Source organism: Rosa chinensis, chromosome 1 (assembly GCF_002994745.2).
Source record: "Rosa chinensis cultivar Old Blush chromosome 1, RchiOBHm-V2, whole genome shotgun sequence".
Taxonomy (NCBI): Eukaryota; Viridiplantae; Streptophyta; class Magnoliopsida; order Rosales; family Rosaceae; genus Rosa; species Rosa chinensis.
This window is the reverse complement of record NC_037088.1, coordinates 28,224,141-28,245,480: the sequence shown is the minus strand read 5'-3', so window position 1 is coordinate 28,245,480 and position 21,340 is coordinate 28,224,141. Positions and strand designations below refer to the sequence as shown.

General features: G+C 40.2%; 1 protein-coding gene across 1 annotated transcript; it reads left to right on the top strand.

Annotated features, from left to right (window-relative positions):
- The first annotated feature begins 16,048 nt into the window (after positions 1-16,048).
- LOC112193508 lies at positions 16,049-20,311 on the top strand. Its single transcript, XM_024333718.2, has 5 exons — positions 16,049-16,170; positions 17,185-17,355; positions 18,048-19,098; positions 19,826-19,980; positions 20,098-20,311. The coding sequence occupies exons 2-5, from the start codon at positions 17,222-17,224 to the stop codon at positions 20,210-20,212; spliced, it is 1,455 nt and encodes a 484-aa protein (XP_024189486.1). The 5' UTR covers positions 16,049-16,170; positions 17,185-17,221; the 3' UTR covers positions 20,213-20,311.
- Positions 20,312-21,340: the final 1,029 nt, after the last annotated feature.

Genomic DNA, 21,340 nt, shown 5'->3' with positions numbered 1-21,340 from the left:
GGTGCCATATATAACAGGAAATTTTGGATTCCCGCCATATTTTCCTAGTCTCAACTAGGAAATTTACTCTAGCCTTTCAATATAAATAAAGGCCTCCTCACACTTACCTTTCCAACCTTCTGCAATAACAGCTCCAGACTCGGCTGTGGCTCCCAATTTCCCTGCTTGGTTGACTTTTGTCCTCGTGTTGCGGAATAATATCTTGCAATTAAGGTGATTTGTCTTCATTCATTCCTTTCACAGACTTTTTTTTTTTTTTTTTTTTCAATTTTCTGACAGGAACCGCTACCACTGGGTGCTACTTCCGCTGGAAACTTGAGTTGACATGAGCAATTGGCAGCGGCAAAGGTAAACTTGTTGGTCTTCTTCTATTAATTAGTTTTTATTTTATTATTATTTCTTTTACATGTGTCATGATGACTTTACCAACTCATCCATGATTTCATAAAGACAATGCATGTATATGATTGGAAGCACGTGCAGACTCAATTACCCAAAGTCCCAAATCATGATTCATCCTTTTTATATATACATATATATATATATATATATATATGCGTGCGACATACTTCCATGATTCACCTTCCCACCTTAATTAGATGCACATGCAGCTCATGAAGCATAATGAATTGTTCGCATGTCTCTTTCTCCCCTTCACCTTCTTCCTCTTCTGATGACGTCCAAAGCATGGCTCACTCCTTTTTTTTTTCTCTCTCACATGCCCCCTTCTTTCTTCTTCTTCTGATGACGATGATGCCGCTGCCCCTTTTTTTTTTTTTCTTTTTTTTTTTCCGTACCGTACATTTTTCGTGGTTACACGCATTCTGAAACTTTGTTTTAAATATATATATATTTTTTCCTTCCTTTTCAGGGCTTTGGTGATAGGCTTGCTGCTACTAGTGTGTTACTTCTTCAGGGACCTTGATTTGACGCAAGCTCTTGGTAGCACAAGGTAGGCTGTTTGATCTTTCCTTCACTGGCCCACCTTTTGACATAATATGCATGTACGTGTAGAGCTAATCAAGCATGATCTATTAGTTCCATGACTCATCCTTTAATCATTCTTTTTTCATATGCCATGACGTAATTGCTTTTTTTTTTCTTCTTTAGATGTTGCACAGTTGTGAAAATATATATTTTTTCCTCTCTCTTTTTTATGACGTTACCCCCCTTTCTTTATTTAATGTTGCACAATTTCATACGCATTTCAACATATACATATATATATATATATATTTCTTTTTCAGGGTTTTGGTGACAATTGAAGAACGTAGACGACTTAAGTGCTTGGATTTTTCCACTTCTTGATTGTGGGAAAATCTACTCAAAGCAGTTAGGCTTTGCGTGTTTGTCGACGTCAAGGAAAAGAACGTGAACGTCCTAAGCGCTTGGATTCCTCCACTTCTGCACGTGATAGGGTTCACTAAAAGCGGTTAGACTTTGCGCATTTTGTGGCTCACGAAGAGAAGAACGTGAACGTCCTAAGCGCTTGGACTCCTCCACTTTTGTGTGTGGTAGGGTCCACTAAAAGCGATTAGGCTTTGCGTACATCGTCAGACACTTGCGATCGCGCTTCCCATCCTTTTGTGGCCATGGCTTTCTTTAAGTGCTTCAAGAAATGGACAGTCACCATCCTCGAGGATCCGAAGGGCACTCAAAGTGATGGCATTACTCTGCAGGCGTATCCATCGTTGACTGGGTCTTAAGCAATCGATGTCCCTCCTTATGACCCTACAGCTCACATCCTCCAATGGACTCATGTGGTACCTCACCAACTAGCTATGTTTCGACAACCGAGATCTGGCAAAGACCAACAAAACTCGCATGTACTGTTGCTGAAGTCTTCGCATCATGATCAGAACACTCCTTAGACTCCATTCACGCTTCTCAGCGATCGTATATGCAACGGTTCAGTGCAGTGGAGCAGTGCATTTCGAGCAAACGGGGGCTTCTCTTACACAGAGTTCTACTGGGAATGGGTAGAAGATATCTTAAGCAAGAATGACAAGCTTACTCGGGAGGCCGGTCTCCATCGAGCGATATTCGCCTCACTATTCAGCTATGACCGTGTTGCACCTGTCATACGGGATTTATGTGCATACTGGTGCCCCACGACGAATACCCTACCATAAGCTTTGCAAAGAAGGCCAAGGGTAGAAAGTGAAGATAACTTCATGGATATGATATTGGTATAGAGGAGCTTTGCGCTATAAGAGACCTCCAAATAAAAGCACCAGGAACAAAAGAGATCCGCCCCCGAATGCGTTTAATCCATCTGGCAGGATCCATGAGATCCGACAACTAACTTCTGCAGACCTCGCAGCATTTGATGACTTAGGCGTGGAGGGTGAAGATATAGAGCCCACCTATTTGGCTGCCTTTCTTGCTTGTTGGTTATGCCTTTTTGTTTTACCCAGAGACGACACTTGTTTGATTCGTCCGGGAGTATTCAAAGTTGCCAGCAAAATATCACAGGGTGTACAGTTTTGCCTAGCGGTACCAGTGCTAGCCAGCATCTATCAGGGTTTAGGCGAGATTTCTATTTCCAGCGATCCAGGGAACTGCTCGGCTGCTCTTCCTTTTCATTACATTTATGCATGGCTAGCAGAGTACTTTGGCATCCACTTTCAGTCTCCACTTCCCAACGACTTAAGGCCCCGTATGGTTCGCTTCTCCAGAGAATTTTCAGCTAAACATTTTGGGGACTCATAGGCGCTTTCTTTGTTCAATGCATGTGACAATGTGAGGATTTATGCATTTGCCAGGGTATTTTCAGAGAGCAGAGTGATCATCAACCGCGATAACATGTCCCATTTACACTTCATATATCTCATCAGCCTTCGATCTGGGTATCTTTCTCTCAGACAGGATAACCGACTAGTCATTCAGCCATACAGTCCACATCGGTTCAGTCAACAGTTTGGTTATGTCCAAGACATTCCTGGAAACCTTAACAATGACGTTCGCACCAGTGTATTGGCTTTGATTTATAAGCATTGGGATTTTTGCACCAGAATGAACACCAAATGCATGGTAACGTTGCCGATCCAGAGTGCTATCACGGAGTACATGGTTACCCGAGACTATGTCAATTGGTGGTCTAAAGTGTGCTGTTCTACACCAGTGAAGGCAACGAAAGTAGCGCCTACTAGTGGACCACTGTACAAGACTCTAAAAGTAAAAGAAGATAAGAACGTCACCCGTGCAACACCACCTCATCACCAAAATGTGATTCCTTGTGAAGTTGAATGTAGCACTAACGTCCCTGCACCTCTTGATAGGGCTTTTCTCCCAGATAGTGACCGTCAAGGTCATCCGGTCGACATTTTAGAAGATGATGGAGACTCTTTAGATTCTCACATCGCTTTGGTCCATCCACTTAAGCTGAAAAGACCCACAATCCAAGAAAGAAGGCGTAGTGGGAGCAGTAGTAGCAATAATAGTGAGGTACACTTTAAGCGTAAGAAGACCGACATCAACCTTGGCCCTACTTATTGCGATCTCAATGCTGAGTATACTCTGAATACCGACTTTCTTGGTGATGTTCCAACTTCTTCACAACCGATGCTGCAACGTAATGAGGTACCTTTTTTTTGGACTTGCGTTAGTTTTTTTTGGGGTCTTTTTTTTGGAACTTGAATTATTCTTTTCCTATCTTTTCAGGGTGCAGAGATTGATGGTCATCCACTTTGGGGGAACGATGACGCCTTTTCAGACCCTATACGTGTTCCTTCTGCAGCGGAACTTGAGGCTTACTATTTACCCACGAAAGGAATATCCAATGCAAAGAATGACTCATAGAAAATTGACCCTACAGGTACAATTATTAACTCTTGTGTATTTTCATTTCACTTAAGGCCCTTTTTTATTTATTTGTATTTATTTTTTATTTTAACTAATGATACATGTATAGATCCACTTACCAAGGTGCATCCTCCTAAGCCTCTGAACACCATAGCTTTTTCTGAGGCCTCTCTTGGTGGAGCTGCTAGCCAAAGACTTCGTGATATCCATCAACAAGCTGCTACTAGTTTGTGAACAAATTGAAGATATGATAATGAAGCACTCCTCAAAGACCATTCTTTCCAGCAAGGGGGAACTTGACAAGCTGATAGCTGAACTTAGCCATTATGGGAGTGATCCTTCATCCGTAAGGGGAAAAGTTGAGGGATTGTTGACTAGTGCTGACCAATACAACCTGGCACGATTTTCTTGTTCACGCAAGGCTACTCCAGGCACACGTAATCAACGTCTGGCTGACACAGAGTCAGAAATTGCAAAGGTCACTTCAATTCGTCAAGCTGACTCTGATCATCGCCAATCTGCACTCAAGTCTTTGGAGAAATTAAAGGAGGAGCAGCGAAAATTGGAGCAAACAGTGATTTTACTAGACGAGAGACTTCTACTTCAGGAGAAGAAGCTTGTCAACCTAGAAAAAGAGAAGACTCATATCCAAGAGACCCCCGAGGTGACCACTGCAGAGCTTGAGACGACAAAATCATTGCGAGATATTTTTGAGAGCCACCGCAATAGCTTCAAGGGTTTGACTTGGGTGTGAAGAGCAATTCTCCATTCGTAGTTTATGATGATTTTTTCATTTTCCTTTATTACTTGTAATAAGTCAAACTTTGACTTATTATGAAAATAAAGTACTTTTCCATTTATTTTCTTTATGAATGGTAAACAAACCCTTTATTTTTATTTGATTTGACTGAACTTGAGATTGTTATTCCCAAGCTGCATACGTATCCTTCTAATGAAGGAATCAAGTCATCACGTAGTTCAAGGGTTTATGGATGAAGTGAATTTTTTTTTTTGGTGCCATTTGCAGTTTAAGCTCGTGCTGGCTAGGAGCATCTTCTTACTTTCTTCAAGTGTAGTACCTCTTCAGGAACTTTCCATTTATGGGGCCAATTCTCATGCCATCTTCAGCCACAATTTTGTAGGCTCCATTGGTGTAGACTTCGCTGACGACATAAGGTTCATCCCATTTTGACTTGAATTTAGGACCAGTCTTGTGTGTCATGATGATAGGTTTGCGCATGGCAAGCACTAGGTCACCAACTTGAAAGGATCAGGGTCGAACCCCTTTGTTGAAAGCTCGTGACATTCGAGCTTGATAGCATTCCAAGTGCTGTTGCGTGTCAAGTCTCTTTTCATCTAAGGCTTCCAACTCCTGAAGGCGTAACTTGGCATTCTCTTCATTAGTCAGTCCTTCTTGCAAAGCAATCCTTAGAGATGGAATTTGTTTCTCTAAGAGTAAGAAAGCTTCAACACCATATACAAGGGAGTAAGGTGTAGCTTTCGTGGGAGTTTGATATGTCTTTCTGTAGGCCCAAAGTGCCTCACCCATTCTTTCATGCCAATCCCTTTTTGTTTTGCTGACAACTTTCTTCAAAATGTTACACAATCTCTTGTTGAATGCTTTAGCTAACCTATTAGCCGGGGCGTTGAACATAGAAGAAAAGTGTAGTTTGAAGTGATATTTCTCACAGAGTTTCTCCATGGCACTATTGGAAAAGTACTTGGCATTGGCTGTGATGATGCAGCGCGGAACACCATATTGTTAAATGATATTCCCTTTGATGAAGTCTACAAAATTTTCTTTCTTTATTTCCTTAAGCAGCACCGCCTCTGCCCACTTTGAAAAGGAATTCGTAGCCGCTAGAATGTATGAGTGACCGGCGGAGGATTTTGGAGTTATGGGCCTTACAGCATCAAGTCCCCACACATCGAAAGGGTAGGAGACGATCGTTGGATGCAATGGCTCTGGTGGTTGATGGATGAAGTTTGCATGAAACTGGCAAGCTTGACACCTTTGTGCATACTCCATGCAATATTTGACCATGGTGGGCCAATAGTAACCCATCCTCTTCACTTGAAAATGGAGCTTAGGACCTGACTGGTGAGCTCTGCATACTCCTGAATGAGCTTCCTCCATAGCCTTAGCAGCTTCCTGTTTCCCCAGATATCTAAGAAGCAATCCGTTGATAAAGAGTCTCCTTGTAATAAAAGAAGCGTGGTACTCTTCGTCTTATGTCTGAGTGTTGCTTTGGGTTATCGAAAGCTTATTTCGCTTGCAGTAATCAATCAACGGGTACCTCCAGTCATCAACCTTGATCACGTAAACAAAGACAACATTGGAATCTTCATGCAAAGCTCAAAGATTGTCGGTACGACCCACCATTGGCAGATTGAAAGGTGTATGATTTCATCCTCTGATAATGCCAAAGCTGCTGCTAAGTTGGCCAAAGTGTCTGCCGTTTGATTTTCTTTTATTGGCACATGCGTTAGTGTGATAGCATCAAAACCCTTTAAGAGTTGTGTGGCGAGCTGAAAATAAGGAACTAAATCCACTTTCTTCACTTCATAGATAGTTAGTAATTGATCAACTACTAACTTCGAGTTTCCATACACCTCTATATTTGAGATTGTCATTTCAGCTGCGGTTTGTAGTCCCATAATTAGCGCTTGGTACTCAGCAACATTATTGGAACATAGTTCACTAAGAGTAAAGGCATAAAGCAATGTCTGCCTTTGCGGAGAAACGAAGACCACACCAGCTCCTACCCCATCTGCTTGTGAAGACCCATCAAAGAACATTTTCCAAGCAAGGAGGACCTCTGTATTAAAGACTTCTTCATCCGGCAAGTCATCTGAAATCTCTCAATCCGCAGGGATAGGATGATCCGCTAGGAAATCAGCCAATGCTTGTCCTTTAACCGTTTTGACCGGTATATAGATGATTTCATACTGATTGAGGAGTAGTGCCCATTTTGCCATTCTCCCTGTTAAGGCTGGTTGCGACATAACAAACTTGACTAGGTCAGCTCGTGCCACTAGAGGCACTGTGTAAGCTTGCATGTAATGTCTTAACTTTTGGATAGCGAAGATGAGTGCGAGACAGATTTTCTCTATCGATGGATAGTTCAATTCCGGTCCTGTGAGAGTTCGACTCAAGTAATACAGTGCTCTCTCCTTCTTTTCTTCATTTTCTTGGGCTAGGAGTGCTACGAGTGATCGCTCTTGCGCGGCGATGTAGAGGATCAGTGGCTTCCCAAGGATGGGTGCACCTAACACTGGAGGGTTTGCCAAGTACTTCTTTATGCTTTTAAAGGCATTATGGCAAGCTTCATCCCATACGAAAGGCACATCCTTCTTCAGAAGTCAACTGAAAGGCTGACAACGGTCTGTGAGGTTTGATATGAACCGTCTAATAAAGGCGAGTCGTCCTTGGAGACTTTTTAACTCAGGTAGATTTCTTGGCTCAGGCACGTCTTGAATGGCCTTAATCTTTGACTGGTCCACTTCAATGCCACGATGTTTCACAATGAATCCAAGAAACTTGCCTGAATTGACTCCAAAAACACATTTGAGGGGGTTCATTTTGAGCTGGTACTTGCGTAGTCTATCAAACACCCTTCTTAGGTCTTGCAAATGATCCGTCCTCTTTATTGACTTGACCACTAAATCATCGACATAACATTCCACGTACTTGTGAAGCATGTCTCCAAAGATTTTTTGCATGGCACGTTGATATGTTGCACCAACATTTTTCAACCCGAATGGCATGACCTTATAGCAATAAATGCCTTTGGGAGTGCAGAATGCAGTAAGCTCTTCATTTTCTAAGGCCATCCTTATTTGATTGTATCCAGATGACTCATCCATGAAGGATAAAGCTTCATGCCCTATTGTTGCATCCACATAAGTTCAATGATGGGCAAAGGAAAGTCATCTTTCGGACATGCGTCATTTAAGTCACGGAAGTCCACACATACACGGAGTTGTCCTTTCTTTTTCTTGACAGGAACAATGTTTGCAATCCACTTAGGATATTGAACCTCTCTAATGAAACCTGCAGCAATCAACTTATCAACTTCAGCTTCAATTTGAGGAAGGAGTACTGTCCAAAAGCCTCGTTGTGTTTGCTTGATCGGTCGAGCCTCAGGTTTAACTGCGAGACGATGAACCACTATCTTTGGGTCAAGCCAAGCATTTGTTTGTACGTCCATGCAAAAACGTCTTTATATTCAAGCCGTAGATCATAGTATTCCTTTTCTTCTTCGGGACTCAGTGAAGCGCTCACGAAGATAGGTCTTGGAACTTCCTCAGTTCCCAAATTGAGCTCTTTAAGCTCGTCGACAGTAGCTTGCCCACGTCTTCATGTTCTGGAGGAGCTTCATCTACTTCATCCTCAGAATGATCATGGTCTTCTTCTTCAAAAGCCTCTGCTTCTGCTACCATGGTATGATCGGCAGACTGAACAATCTCATCTTCGCCATTGCCATCAACATTACTTGTTCCGACTTGGCCAGTGAGTATGATGGTGTGCTCCTTCACTTTGAGTTGTTCACTTGAGCTCACCTCTAACATAGAGCGTCGCTTTATGCGTGACGGGATGAGACTTCGGATCTCGATCTTTGTCGTTTCCTTGGTCTTCGATCCTCTTTCTCTTTCGCCTTTGTTGCTCTTTGGGTGCTTGTATCCTCTCAAGTGCTAACTTTCGAGGGACTACCTCCGATTTCTTATTTTCTTCATTGGAAGATGACAACCTATTGAACACAGAAGCTCGACTAGTCGTTTAGGTGATACGATTGAAAACTGAGATTCGGCTTGTTGACGTATCAACACGATCAAATCCAGAAACTCGAGGCGCCAACTCATCAACTTATTCAGGCACTGCAGCTTGAGAATTAGGACAAATGCGATCAAGTGCAGAAACGCGAGAGGCAGATTTAGATTCCTGAGTCTCTTCTTCTATTATTTCAACACTGATGTGTTGCGTGCTTGCCTTCTCAACTTTTCTTCTTCCTAAAATTTTGATTGGTTTGCCTGGTACAAAACCAAGACTTGCTTTAGCAGGGTCAGATATGCATCCTTGCTCTCTCAACCTCCTTTGAGATTCATTAAGCTCATGCACCATTTTACCACGGATGACTTGGCCACCTTCCTTGCTTGATGAACCGAAGTCATATCTAGCCTTTGCTAGCAGCTTGTAAGCGTTACGGTCGAATCCTTCATTTGTCCTTTTGTCAGGAAGTGTCCCATGCTCTGTCTTGCCTTGAATCGGTTTGACAAACCCCTTTAGCAAGTCGAATCCTTTCTTTAGTGGCTGCTTGGTTGGAGTTGCGTTGCTTAACTTCGTCAACGGTATGATTGATGTTTCTTTTAGCAATTCTACATCCTTCTCATCTAGCTTTCGTGGACGTTCTTGCTCATTTGCCTCTACAAAAAGAGATTCCCCTTCTTTTCGCCTAGACCTTGGCACATAATGAAGGACTGAAGTAGAGGAGTTGATTTTGTTCTTTGAAGCTGCCACTTTAGTTTCCAACGAAACTTTATGTGGTTCCTCCTTGCGATTTCTTGCCATGCTAGATTCCACTTCTTTATTACGTAGTTCATCAGTCTTCCCTGTAGAGGGTACTCCAACTAAGAGAACTTCCCTTACTGTTTCATCATCCATGTAAAACTTGGAATCCGCAAAGTAAGATTCAGCTTCAGTGAACGGCTTAATATCACCTGCTATTGTTTTTACTCCGTCATGGTAGAACTTGAAGCATTGATGAAAAGTAGAGGAAACGATGCCATTTTCGTGAACTCACGGTCGTCCTAACAATAAATTGTAGGAGGTCTTCGCATCGATCACGTGGAACAAAGTGTTGGACTTCATTTCTCCAATCGTCATATCTACTCTGATCATTCCTATGGCTCTTTGCCCCCCTTGGTTGAAGCCTTGAATCATGAGACGGCTGTGAGAAAACTCTTCCACATTGATGCCAAGCAGCTTCATAGTTGACCTAGGCATGATGTTTACAGCAGACCCTTAGTCTACAAGCATGCAGTTTAGCTTTTGATCTCGCACATACCCTGTCACGAAAAGAGGTATATTGTGCGGTTTAGTGCCTAACTGAACGTCTTCATCCGTAAAGTGGATGGTGCCACAATCTGCAACACACATGACACATTCCTTCAGTTTCACCTTGTTAATCTCTGTGGAGTACTTGCCTATGTCTATCAGCACCTGTACCAAAGCACATCTTGTCGATTTTGGCAATTGTAGTAGATCAGAAATGCTGAAGTGCAATGGTCGGTCTTCTAGCTGCTTCAACACCTCGTTCTCCTCTGAAGTTTGGTTCATATTGACCGTGCTTGACTTAGCTTTAGCAGAATCCTTTGAACTAATTTCGGAGCTTGTTGCCATGTGGACTTGTTCGTTGCCTCTCTTGGGAAAGACTTTTGTTGATGAGACCACACTATGGAATTTTTGAACGGAAGGATTGCCCCTCTTTTTGATAAATTTTGTCCCACCTTTCTCAAGACACTGACGGCTTTCTTGTGATTGCTTGTATTTTGCTTGAGTCATAGGTAAACATGGCGATGGGCTCTTGCGTGCCTTCCTTCGAGTAACAAGTATCCATCCCTCGTCATCAACAATTGAATCAACCTTAGGGGTTGCAACAGGTGCGAGGTTCACTTGATGGATTGGCCTGACTTCCTCCAACTTTGACTTTATGCATGGCTTTCTCGAAAGTTGATATGGTGCTTTCATTGGAAGAGGAGACAACGGGGCAGGCTCGAATGAACCAAACACGATGGTAATGCAATTTACCTCAGCAACATCGTCGACATCCAGCTCAATACTTCCTTGCTTGGTGAGATTCATTATTAAATCTTTCAGAATAAAGCATTTCTCCATTGGGTGACTGACGATCCGGTGGTACTTGCAGTATTTCAGATCCTTAACAAGACACATTTCCTCGGGCGGCTTGCATTCTGGGAGTTCTATCACCTTTTTCTCTAGCAGATCTTCCAACATGCTTGCCACGTCAGAATCTGGGAAGGGATACGTCTTTTGTTGCCATTCCTTCAACGAACGCTTTGTTCTGTCGTAGGTGCGAGTTGGCTCTGCTTTCTTAACCTCCTTATCTCGTGTAGAGATTTTGACTGGGGCAATGTTAACGGCCATCGATTCTTTTGTAAACTTCTTCTGTGCCTTGTCAAACTTGCTTCCGAAGCCCTTGTGTTTTCTTTGGTCAACAATTGACTCATTCTTCCCTTTGTGGCTAGCTGTACTCAACTCCATGTCGTGTGCTCGCGTAGCCAGCTCTTCAAACGTACGGGGCTTGATCCCCTGTAGGATGTATAACAAATCAAAGTGCATGCCTTGGATGCAAATTTCCACTGTAGATACTTCTGACAGTCGATCTTTGCAATCGAGACTCAATGAACACTACCTATTGATGTAATCAACTATGCGTTCGTCTTTCCATTGCTTGGCGCTAGTAAGTTCCATCATGCTTACTGTGCGTCTCGTGCTATAGAAAAGATTCAGGAACTCACGCTCCATCTGATCCCAACTGTCGATTGACTCAAGTTCCAGATCTGTGTACCATTCAAAGGCGTTGCCTTTTAATGAACGTACAAACTGCTTAACAAGATTATCTCCCTCCATTCCAACATTGTTGCAAGTCTCAACAAAATGAGCAATATGTTATTTTGGATTACCCTTGCCCTCGAATTACTGAAACTTGGGCGGCTGGTACCCATATGGCATCCTCAGGCTGTCTATTCTTTTTATGTACGGCTTGGAATATGTGAGAGAATCACGAGAGGGGCCTCCATATTGAGCTGTGATGGAGTTATTGATCATGTCTTGTAGCTGCTGGACGGACAAAGAACCAAGTAGGCTTTCACTGTCTTTGTCATTTGTCTTTGAAGTTTCTTTTTGTTTCTCTTTGTCATTCTTGTATGGAATCTTAGCAGAATCCTCATCATTTTGTTTCTAGAGCCTGCTCTAAAGTTGAGCAATCTACATATCCTTTTCTTCGACGGTATTAGTGAGCTTTTGAACCGCCTCCATCAGATTAGCTACCTGCTCTTCGAGCGTGGTTGTCCCAGTCATCATGAATTGCATTACTGGGGGGTGAGACTTACCATTTGACTGCATTCCAAAAGTGTTATTTTCTTCAGCATCAAAACTCCCCTTGTATGATCTTGCGCTTGAGTGACCATCTAAGGCAGGTGAGAGCGACCGTTCCCTTGGTTTTGTATTTGGAGCTTGTCTCTCTTCACTTCGAGGGACATGCTTCCCTGCCCCTAAACTTTCCACGGTGATGATTGGTTGGTGAGGCTTAGAAGGCAAAGCCACAAATGTTGTTGGTTGAACCTTTGCCATGCTTCGAGTGACGTGACCAGATGAGCTGATGCTCGATTTTGAGGTCGTTGTCTTGGACTTGTTCTTCAGGATGACTTGAGTGTTCTGGGAAGCCATTGCTCGACGAGATTTGTTTGGAATCGTCTTACGGAGAAGGAGATGAGAGGCAAAGAGGTCCCACTAGGTATGCCAATTTGTAAACACGGGAATCTGAAAACAAACAAAATGCAGACACGTGTACAATAATAATAATTTTATTAATTTAAGTGAGGGTTACAATATTTGGTAATCCTCTGATTTTATCTCTGACCATGAATTTCACTCAAGGGCTTGACACTTGATCTTGAGTTGTACGATGGTCACGAGAGTCGACACGTGACGAACGTTTTGACTTGAGGTTGGTGAGGAACTTGTTATTTGGAAGCTTGATGGTTTTTCACTAGCTTGGGAGGCTTCAGAAATTTTGAGAGTGTTTTGTTCTCTTTTTCGGCCCAAGTCCTTCTGTTGATTTGAGAGGGGGTATTTATAGTGTCGGTGTCTCTCTCAATTTGGAATGCCTTGATGACACGTAATTAATTGCATTTTCCTTAATAACATAATCAAATCAATCAGTCCTGATTAACTGATTTAATCACGATTATTAAGGAATTAGCCAATCAATTTGATAGCTGATTTTAATTGTATTTCATTAATAGCATAATCAAATCAATTAGTTTTAATTAATCGATTTAATCACGACTATTAAGGAATTATCCAATTAATTTGATGGCTGATTTTCATCTTGATTATCAATTTAAATAAATTGATTCTAATCAGCAAACGAAATTTAATACTTGATTTGACTCGGAATCAATTGATTTAATTTAATTGATCCGCCTTAATATCAGCTAATTAAGTCGGAACAAATTTATTTTTGCCGTCAGGCCTTTCGTATGCCGCCACGTGTCATTCTCTGAGTCTGCTTGGTTTTGCTTACTCATAAGCCACATGAATATTTTGTGGGACCCACATGCCGACTAAATTTGTTGGGTCATAATTTCAAGTGTTGACCAAATTATTTAATGAATTTTATTTTCATTAAATTTTTTGGTGTCTACATAAACAAATAAAAGAAGTCAGAAGTGAATGAATAGATTTTGTTTTTGGATGAATGGACTAAGACACTCTTAGGTTAATGGTATTTAACAATTAACAACACATTTGACAGCAATGACTAAATTGAATTGTATTGTTAAATTTGAATGTCTTACTACTCACTTGAATAATTAGAACTAGGGGTGTTTCCCCTATCTATCTTTCAAAAAAACAAAAAAAAACTCTTAGACCTCGTTTGGTTCGTGGAAAGTAAATCAATTAATTTATATTTCCTATGGGAAAGGAAAACTAATGGGAAGTTTGTTTTCCTTTCTGCTGTTTGGAAACATTGGGAAAGCAACGAGAAAATATATGTGTTTTTCCATTTTCGTGTTTGGTTTGTGCAAGGAAAGGAAGCTAAATCATATTAAGATTTCATTTATGTTCTCATGTATTAAAATATAGAATTACACAAATCTCATAAACTTTTTGAATAAATTTTTTTTTAGGGGGAAAACGACAAGCTTTATTAAGTGAAACTAAGGAGTACAAGTAGCGATGCAAAAGCATCGAAAAGAAAACAATGAACCAAAACAGGATGCACAAGCGCATCTAAGTTTGAAAAGTAACCAGGGTATGACTAAATGCCCTTTGAACATGACTAGAAGCCGAAAAGCCAAGAACTGCACTGCATATATCAATTCAGCAGCGAAACTGTAGTAGTAACCGTAACCAGGATCGTAACCATAGCTTGGGAGATACACCTCAAGAGAGCAAGGTGAGGCTCCCGAGAGGACGAAGGCGACCAAGGGTGTCAAAAACTTGGACGCTAGCAATCGAACTCTCAAGAATAAGAACCATGAAACCGAGACTCCAATCCAAAATTGAACTAGGGCCTAGATTAAACAACACCAGCCACCTGGGTCCCAAAAACGAGCCCAAGAGTGCGTAGGCCTAGAGAAAGCCCACTCACTTATAGAGCCCCACAAACAAGCGCAGACCTAGGCCCAATTAAACTTACTTTGGGCACCCAAACCACCCAATCCCATAATCCCAGTCTTTCGCCGGCACCACCCAACCCGTGCTGCTAGATCCCTAGAGGAAGAGAGTTATCCACCACCAGAAGAATGAGCAGCCCTCTAGAATGACACGACACACCATTCCTAGGCCACTCGCTGAAGTCCACTCGCCTAGACAAACCTAGCAAGTCGGATCGGAGCCTTTAGTCACTGTCCTCCTCCGTCTCCGGCTCCATTAGAGTAACTCTTTCTGCCCCGAAAAAGAGAAGAAACAAGTCCAGGATCCCAAATGCGAATCGCTTCATTATGAGAATAGCCTCCTCCGACGAGAGATCTTCAAGCCCAGATCAGACTTCCCTCGAACAACGCCACAATTCGAAAGGCAATTCAACAAGGAGCGGATGCCACAACCCATATGTTGAACAGAGAGGAAGGACGACCTCGAGGAGGGTGACATACATGCTTTATGAGGAGTAGGAAACTCATCGGAGGCCGTAAAATTCAATGAGCAAAACCCTAGAACTAGGGTTTGCCGCCGCCAGGCATGAGAGAGGAGAGCTCTCGTCATTATTTTTGAATAAAATTATCAATAATTATTTTCAACAAGTATATAAATGTATTTATATTATGTAATTAATACTAGGAAAGTAAAAGGAAAAATAAATCATTTGGAGGATGGGAGGATTCATTTTCCCCCATGTTTTTCCTTCTTAAAGGAAAGTTGTTCCTTTCCTTACGTACACCAAACAAAGAAAATGAATAAATTTTCTTTCCCAAGTCTTTAATTCCGCGAACCAAACGAGGCATTAGGTTAATGATGTTTAACAAATAACAACATATTTGACAACAATGATTAAATTGAATTGCATTGTTAAATTTGAATGGACTAAAATACTCTTAGGATGAATGGACTAAAATACTCTTTTTTTTGAATGGACTAAAATACTCTTAGGTTAATGGTGTTTAGCAAATAACAACATATTTGACAGCAATGACTAAATTGAATTGCATTGTTAAATTTGAATGAATAAAGTGATATTTTGAAAAATCAGTGACCAAAATATCTAGTGGGTTATAGTTTAGTAACTATTTATGTAATCTATACTATATTTAAAAGAATAGAGCTTATCAGCAAATCACAACGATTAGGTTCACCCCTTTTGGGTGAATGAGCATATTCACCATCTCTTGTGATTAATGCATAATATCTTTATAATTTTCTAATCCGACCATTCATATTATGCAACGTAATACAAAGATTAGCTCTGTAAAAAACCAATCAAATTGAAGACCTTTTAGTTATTCATTTATATGAAATACATGGACGGTTCATCATAATAGTAGTCAGTGTCGTTAGAACCATCCATTTGTTTGATTCAATTGATTTTTTTTACAGAGATGATCTTTAAATGCTTATTTAAGATATGGACCGTTAGATTATGGATTTATTTAGTAAAAGTATGTTAATCGACAATGAGGGTGAATATGTTCGTTCACCGTAAGGGTGAGTCTAATTATTGCTCATCAGGAAAAACATATATTGTTATGGAAATACCCTCTATATATTAAAATGAAAACTAAATTAATTAGGCAGGAAAAAAACATATGAAAACCACAGATACCAAAAAAAAAAAAAAGAGACCCATAAAATTCACTTCCTTAGGAAAAGTGCGTAACATTCACTTCCTTTGAAAAGAGCGTAACATTCACATCCTCTAAAAAAAAAAAAAAAAAAAAAAAAAAAAACGACCAAAGTCCGTAACAGTTCTGAGACCAAAAGAAAAACAAACGACAGGTTCATTTCCCTAGTTTTAATTGATTTGGGTCGCCTCTCTCACTCAGTCTCGGTGCCTAGAACTATACTAGTAGTAGCAGTAGGGTTTTCCAAAACCCCAGAACCCAATTCCTCGCTCTCTTCAGGTAATTTTTCTCAACCTTCACTCTTTCTATCATTTCCAGCCCTTCTCCCTCTATATTTTCCTTCACAAAAACATTCTTTGTTTGAGCCTATACACTCTTACTGTTATCTCTAGATTCTTCATTTCTCCCAACTCCACTTCTTGGTTGTTGGATTTTCGCTGTTTATATATGTGGGTTGATCATCTTTTTGGTTTCTGTAGCTGTTTTTTTATTGTTAAATTTCGAGCCTTCGTACCCACACACACTCACTCATCTTGTGTATGTATAATTGGGGTTTGTCTATACTTTTTGTTACTAATTGGTGCTGCTTTTTTTTTTTTTCGATCTGGCTGGTTGCATTCTCTGGGTTGTGAGAGTCTACTCTTGCAAAATTTCAGAGGAAATGTAGGAAATTGAAATACAAATGTATTTTGGATTATGAAAAGTAGTATGCAAACTCATGCCATCTTCCTGTGCTTAATAGAATAAGGTGGTATAGTCTATGAGATATAACGAAATGAAGGTAAAAGTAAGTCGTGAGCCATGGCGATTGTTGTGGAGAGTTGTGATGCTCTATGTTTGCAACATATAGTTGGGGATGCGCATAATGTTTTTTTTTTTTCATTTTGGTTCACTGTTTTTAGTATGGCTTCGCTGATCTGTCCTTACTTATTGAGTTTGTGTAACTCGCATTGATTTTTATTTTAGTTTTTTTTTTAATTCTAACCATCACTGGATAATACTTTTGTTACCTACTAGTTAGATATTGCAACAGATATTTGTGATAATAAGATCCTTTGAAGATTGAGATGATGGATGCTGATTCTGATTGTGATTTTAAATATTGGTGTACTTCCTGCTTGGATAGTAATTACTTGGACATCATTCACACGTGCCAAGCTACCAGTACGGTCTATGAATATGTTTTTTGTATGTCATTGTCCTGTGTATTATGTTCAGCGACTTTTCTTGTATGTTTTTGCTTACTGTGGAAGTTCTGAAAAGCTTCTTTAACAAGGACTCTCTTGTTTGTAGGTTTGATTTTCGTAAGGTGGCGAGCCTTTTGAATGTAATGCATGCTATAAAGGGTGGCTGGGTTGGGCAAACATTTGCCCTAGCTAAAAACAATGAATCTGAAGGAAGGAAGTCCCGAATTCGGCGTTCAAAGGAGGAGAGGAAGGAAATGGTTGAAGCCTTTATAAAAAAGTAAGAACATCATATTTTCTTTGTTCAGAATTGCTAGTATTGTAACTAACTGAAAAAAAAAAGAAAAAAGTCACTGCTGTTTTATATTCAAAAATGAAGAATGTTATTGTAGTTGGGCAGGAGACTTTTGCATATGGATATCTTTTTTTAATGTTTTGCTTTCTAGATCCTCCATGTTTCAAACAAATTTCTGCATGGGACTTCTCAAAATGTAAATTAAATTATGATGTGGTCATGTTATAGCTGGATTAAGAATGGGTTGGCATTTCTGAATTACGTGAGGTAATGCTTTGATATCTTTTATTCTATGTCCAGATGAACAAGAGTAATGTCCTGTCTCAGCACTCATTAAAGACATTTTTTTTCCCTTTCACTTTCCAAGTTCAGTTCGATTAACTGAAACTGAGTTTAACATTCTTGTTGCTTAGAAATAAAACAAGTACTAGTGTATCATACTTTTATTGTGTTTAATATGGCCATTTTGGTTAGGCAGATGTAGTAAGATTGTCACTGCCTTTTGAAATTGGAGGGATATAAGGGGAAAAAGAAAAATCAAAGAACTTGGAGGGATTATTCAGCTTCAAGTCTTATGTAAAAAATGACTCCAAATTTGTTAATTTATTGAATTTCTACTTCTCTGTATGTCAACTCGAAAGCAGGTCATTACAGCTATGTTCTGATGTTGCTTACAGGTATCAGATTCTACACAACGGGAGTTTTCCATCACTTAATCTGACCCACAAGGAAGTTGGTGGATCTTTCTACACTGTACGAGAAATTGTCCGAGATGTAATCCAAGAAAATAGAGTGCTGGGTCCTGCTAAGTTCGTTGCAGAGGATCAGACTATTGATCAGTTCTTGGAACGTAATCCACTTGGTTCGATTGCTGCAGAACCTCAAAATGCTTTGTCAGAAGCATCAAATGATTCTCAGTTTGCCAACAATCAAAATCAGGGTACAGTTCAAGAAATGGTTTTGGCTTCTGATGGTCATTCGTTTACTCTTGAACATCAGATTCTCGACCATGGCCGAGCCATCAATGGCACTGCAGCAGAAGTGAATAGCAAAGAAGTGGAGAGTAAAGAGTTGCAAGTAACTGTGCCAGTGGAAACAGAGAAGAAGGTAGCTGAAGAATCTGTAGTTTCTGATGGGAATTGTATTTGTCATGAATATCAGATGTTTGACAATGGCGGCCAGGTAGATCAGGAAGACAAACAAACTGAGGAACTGACATGTGCAGAGCATAGAACAAGTGTGCCTTTGGAAGTAGAGAAAAATGTTGAAGAAGTTTTGGCAATATCTAGGTCTAAAGTGACCTCCATAGAAGCAGATGTAATAGTTGAGACATTCCCCTTAACGCCTGTTACTAGGACTACTGAGAGCTTGGATGGAAAGGTAGAATTAGGAAATTTTGGTATATCTACTGAGGATAAAGGAACCAAGGGGATGGGGTTAGCCACTGGTGTTGATAGTACGCTGTTGGATACAGTATATTCCGTGAATAGTTTGGTCGACGATAAAGTAGTGGTGAAAAGCCCCTTGGTTGGAAACAAATCCAGCTCAGTAAATGAGGAAGCCTTAGAAATTGTCAGAGACCCATCACTGGAGACCTCAAATCGCTCAACCCTTGAAGGAAATATTATACATGAAAAAGGAAGCACAGACCTTAAGGTCAAAGCACCTGGAAATGACGTTCCTATATCTGAGAGCTTTGAACAAATTGAAGGGACTGCTGGAGCTAAGGTATTTTTTTATTTTGAAATCCTGGAATTTTCATTTGCTCTCAAATACCAATTGTACTTTTAGACGAGTCAGTGTTATATATTCTCAGTTTTGCACTTTTCTTTTTCTAGTCCACCACTCAAACAAATGTATAGACACATCAACAGCACAACAGAAAACCAAACAACAAAAGTTAGCAGATAGTAAGAAAAGAGAAATTCCTGAAGCTTGCTGAATTAGATTCCCACAAAGAAGCCAAAAAACAGACTGTCTCCCATATGTGATCCACCATCTCACCCTCAGCAATATTGAAGATCCTTTTGTTTCAATCCACACAACCCAGGAAACAGCCCTTCATAGCACATCTTCCCGAAACCATATACTTTTCTTTCCTCCAAAACTTGTGAGAGGACTTAAGTATTCTATGAAGCAAGGCGATCCCAATCCATTTAAGGGATAACTTTATTCGATTGGATTGCGGTGTACTTAAAGCTTCCTACTTTTACTGTCCTATTGCATGAATCTTTTTCGGTCAAAGTAATACTAGTGATGTTGTTGGTCCAAGTTGTAGATAGTACTGGGGATGGATCATTGGACCTCTTGTCCTCTCCATTTTAACCTTCATTTTTCTATTAACAAAAGTATGTTCCTTGTCAGAAGAACCAGTGTGTAGAACTCAGTTAATCTTGTTCAAAGCATGTAGGAGTAAAAAGCTCAGCTTGAAACTATTGTCAATCTATATTTGCAGATAATGAAAGCTCCAGATACAAAGAACCTTAATGGTACCAGTGTTTGCGATGGGCTGTCACAAACCAAAGAGGTGCTTGTGATTGAAGATGAAGTTGGTGTGCACTCCAGCGCAGGCTTGCAAAAAGGAAGCAACACTTTAGACAGGATTAGTCTGTAAGTACATCCTGTTAATCCTTATAAGCCATTTGGTGCTTGTTTTTCTACAGAATCTAGCAATTAAACAGGCTTGTTTAGGATCCTAATATGTATTTGAATATTTTTTTTGGACAGCGAATCGTGGCAAAAGGCGTCTAGAAATTCCACAAATCGAGAAGGCAAATCACTTTGGGCTGTATTTAAAGAGTATATAGACGCCATTGTGAAGTTTTGGTCTAATGAGCTTTGAGTGTACTTTGAATAATTTTTATTGCTGAGCGAACAATTTCTGTACCTGCCAGGGTTATTTGTGATTTCAGTTTTATTAGATCATCATTATCTTCTTTTATATAATGGCATGGCTAACCTCAATCTTTTCTTCTACAACTGAGCGGCTAACTTCCCAATCTAGCAAGATAGTTGTACTGTACTGCTTGGTTCTATGCTTTATAAGCAACAAATACCAGATTTTACTTCCCAAATCTTGATGACAACTTGTTACCGTAATTCCATGTCAAGACCCAACATCCTTTGGATAGGTGCATACTCTACACTAGGAGCCTAGGTAAGTTGGAAGAGCTTTAACTCATTTAGTTCAAGACCAGCAAGTGTCATTTTTTCCCTTTTCTGGCTAAAGGCTCACAAGTGATTAGCAAGCCGAGTTATGGAGATGATGTTTTTCATTAAAAAAAAAAAAAGTATTTGGGGACTTCATAATTGTAAATATTTCAATTGTACTGTACTAACTACTAAATTGATTCATCCTATTAAGTTGAAGATGTTTCTCAATTAGAAAGTGGATCATGTGTGTCCAAACTCTTTTTTTTTTTTGAAGTTGAAGGATGATATATTCGTGTGATCAAAATATCATACGATTGTACAAGGTCAAGCAAGGGGATCCAAAGATCACCCATTATCTTCGTTGCTCAAGTAGTGCACTGACTGCACATTTAAGAATGACTACTAGCCTAGACTACTACGCTTTGATTAATGAGAAGCTACAACACCAAAAAAAAAACTAGTACATCCACCTAAGGTATCAATACTGGCCCTTTGACAACACTGTAACATCCTAAAGAAACAATGTGTGTCCAAACTCTCTTATTTGCATACCTTCATCATTAATTCATGATTTAACAGTTCAAAAGTTAAACTAACACTTGAAGATCGTCTTTGCAAAAGATCAATGTAAAAAAATCGATTTGAGGACAGTTAGGAAAAAGGAGGAGGAAAAGAAAGAAGAGGTTTTGTTTTGAGGAATTCTGGTTATGGGAGGAGGATTGTAGACAAGTCGTAGATTTGGGTTGGGATAGTGCTACTGGAGATAGTCCTTACGCTAAGATTGCAAATAAAATTACCAACACACGTGATGCGCTAC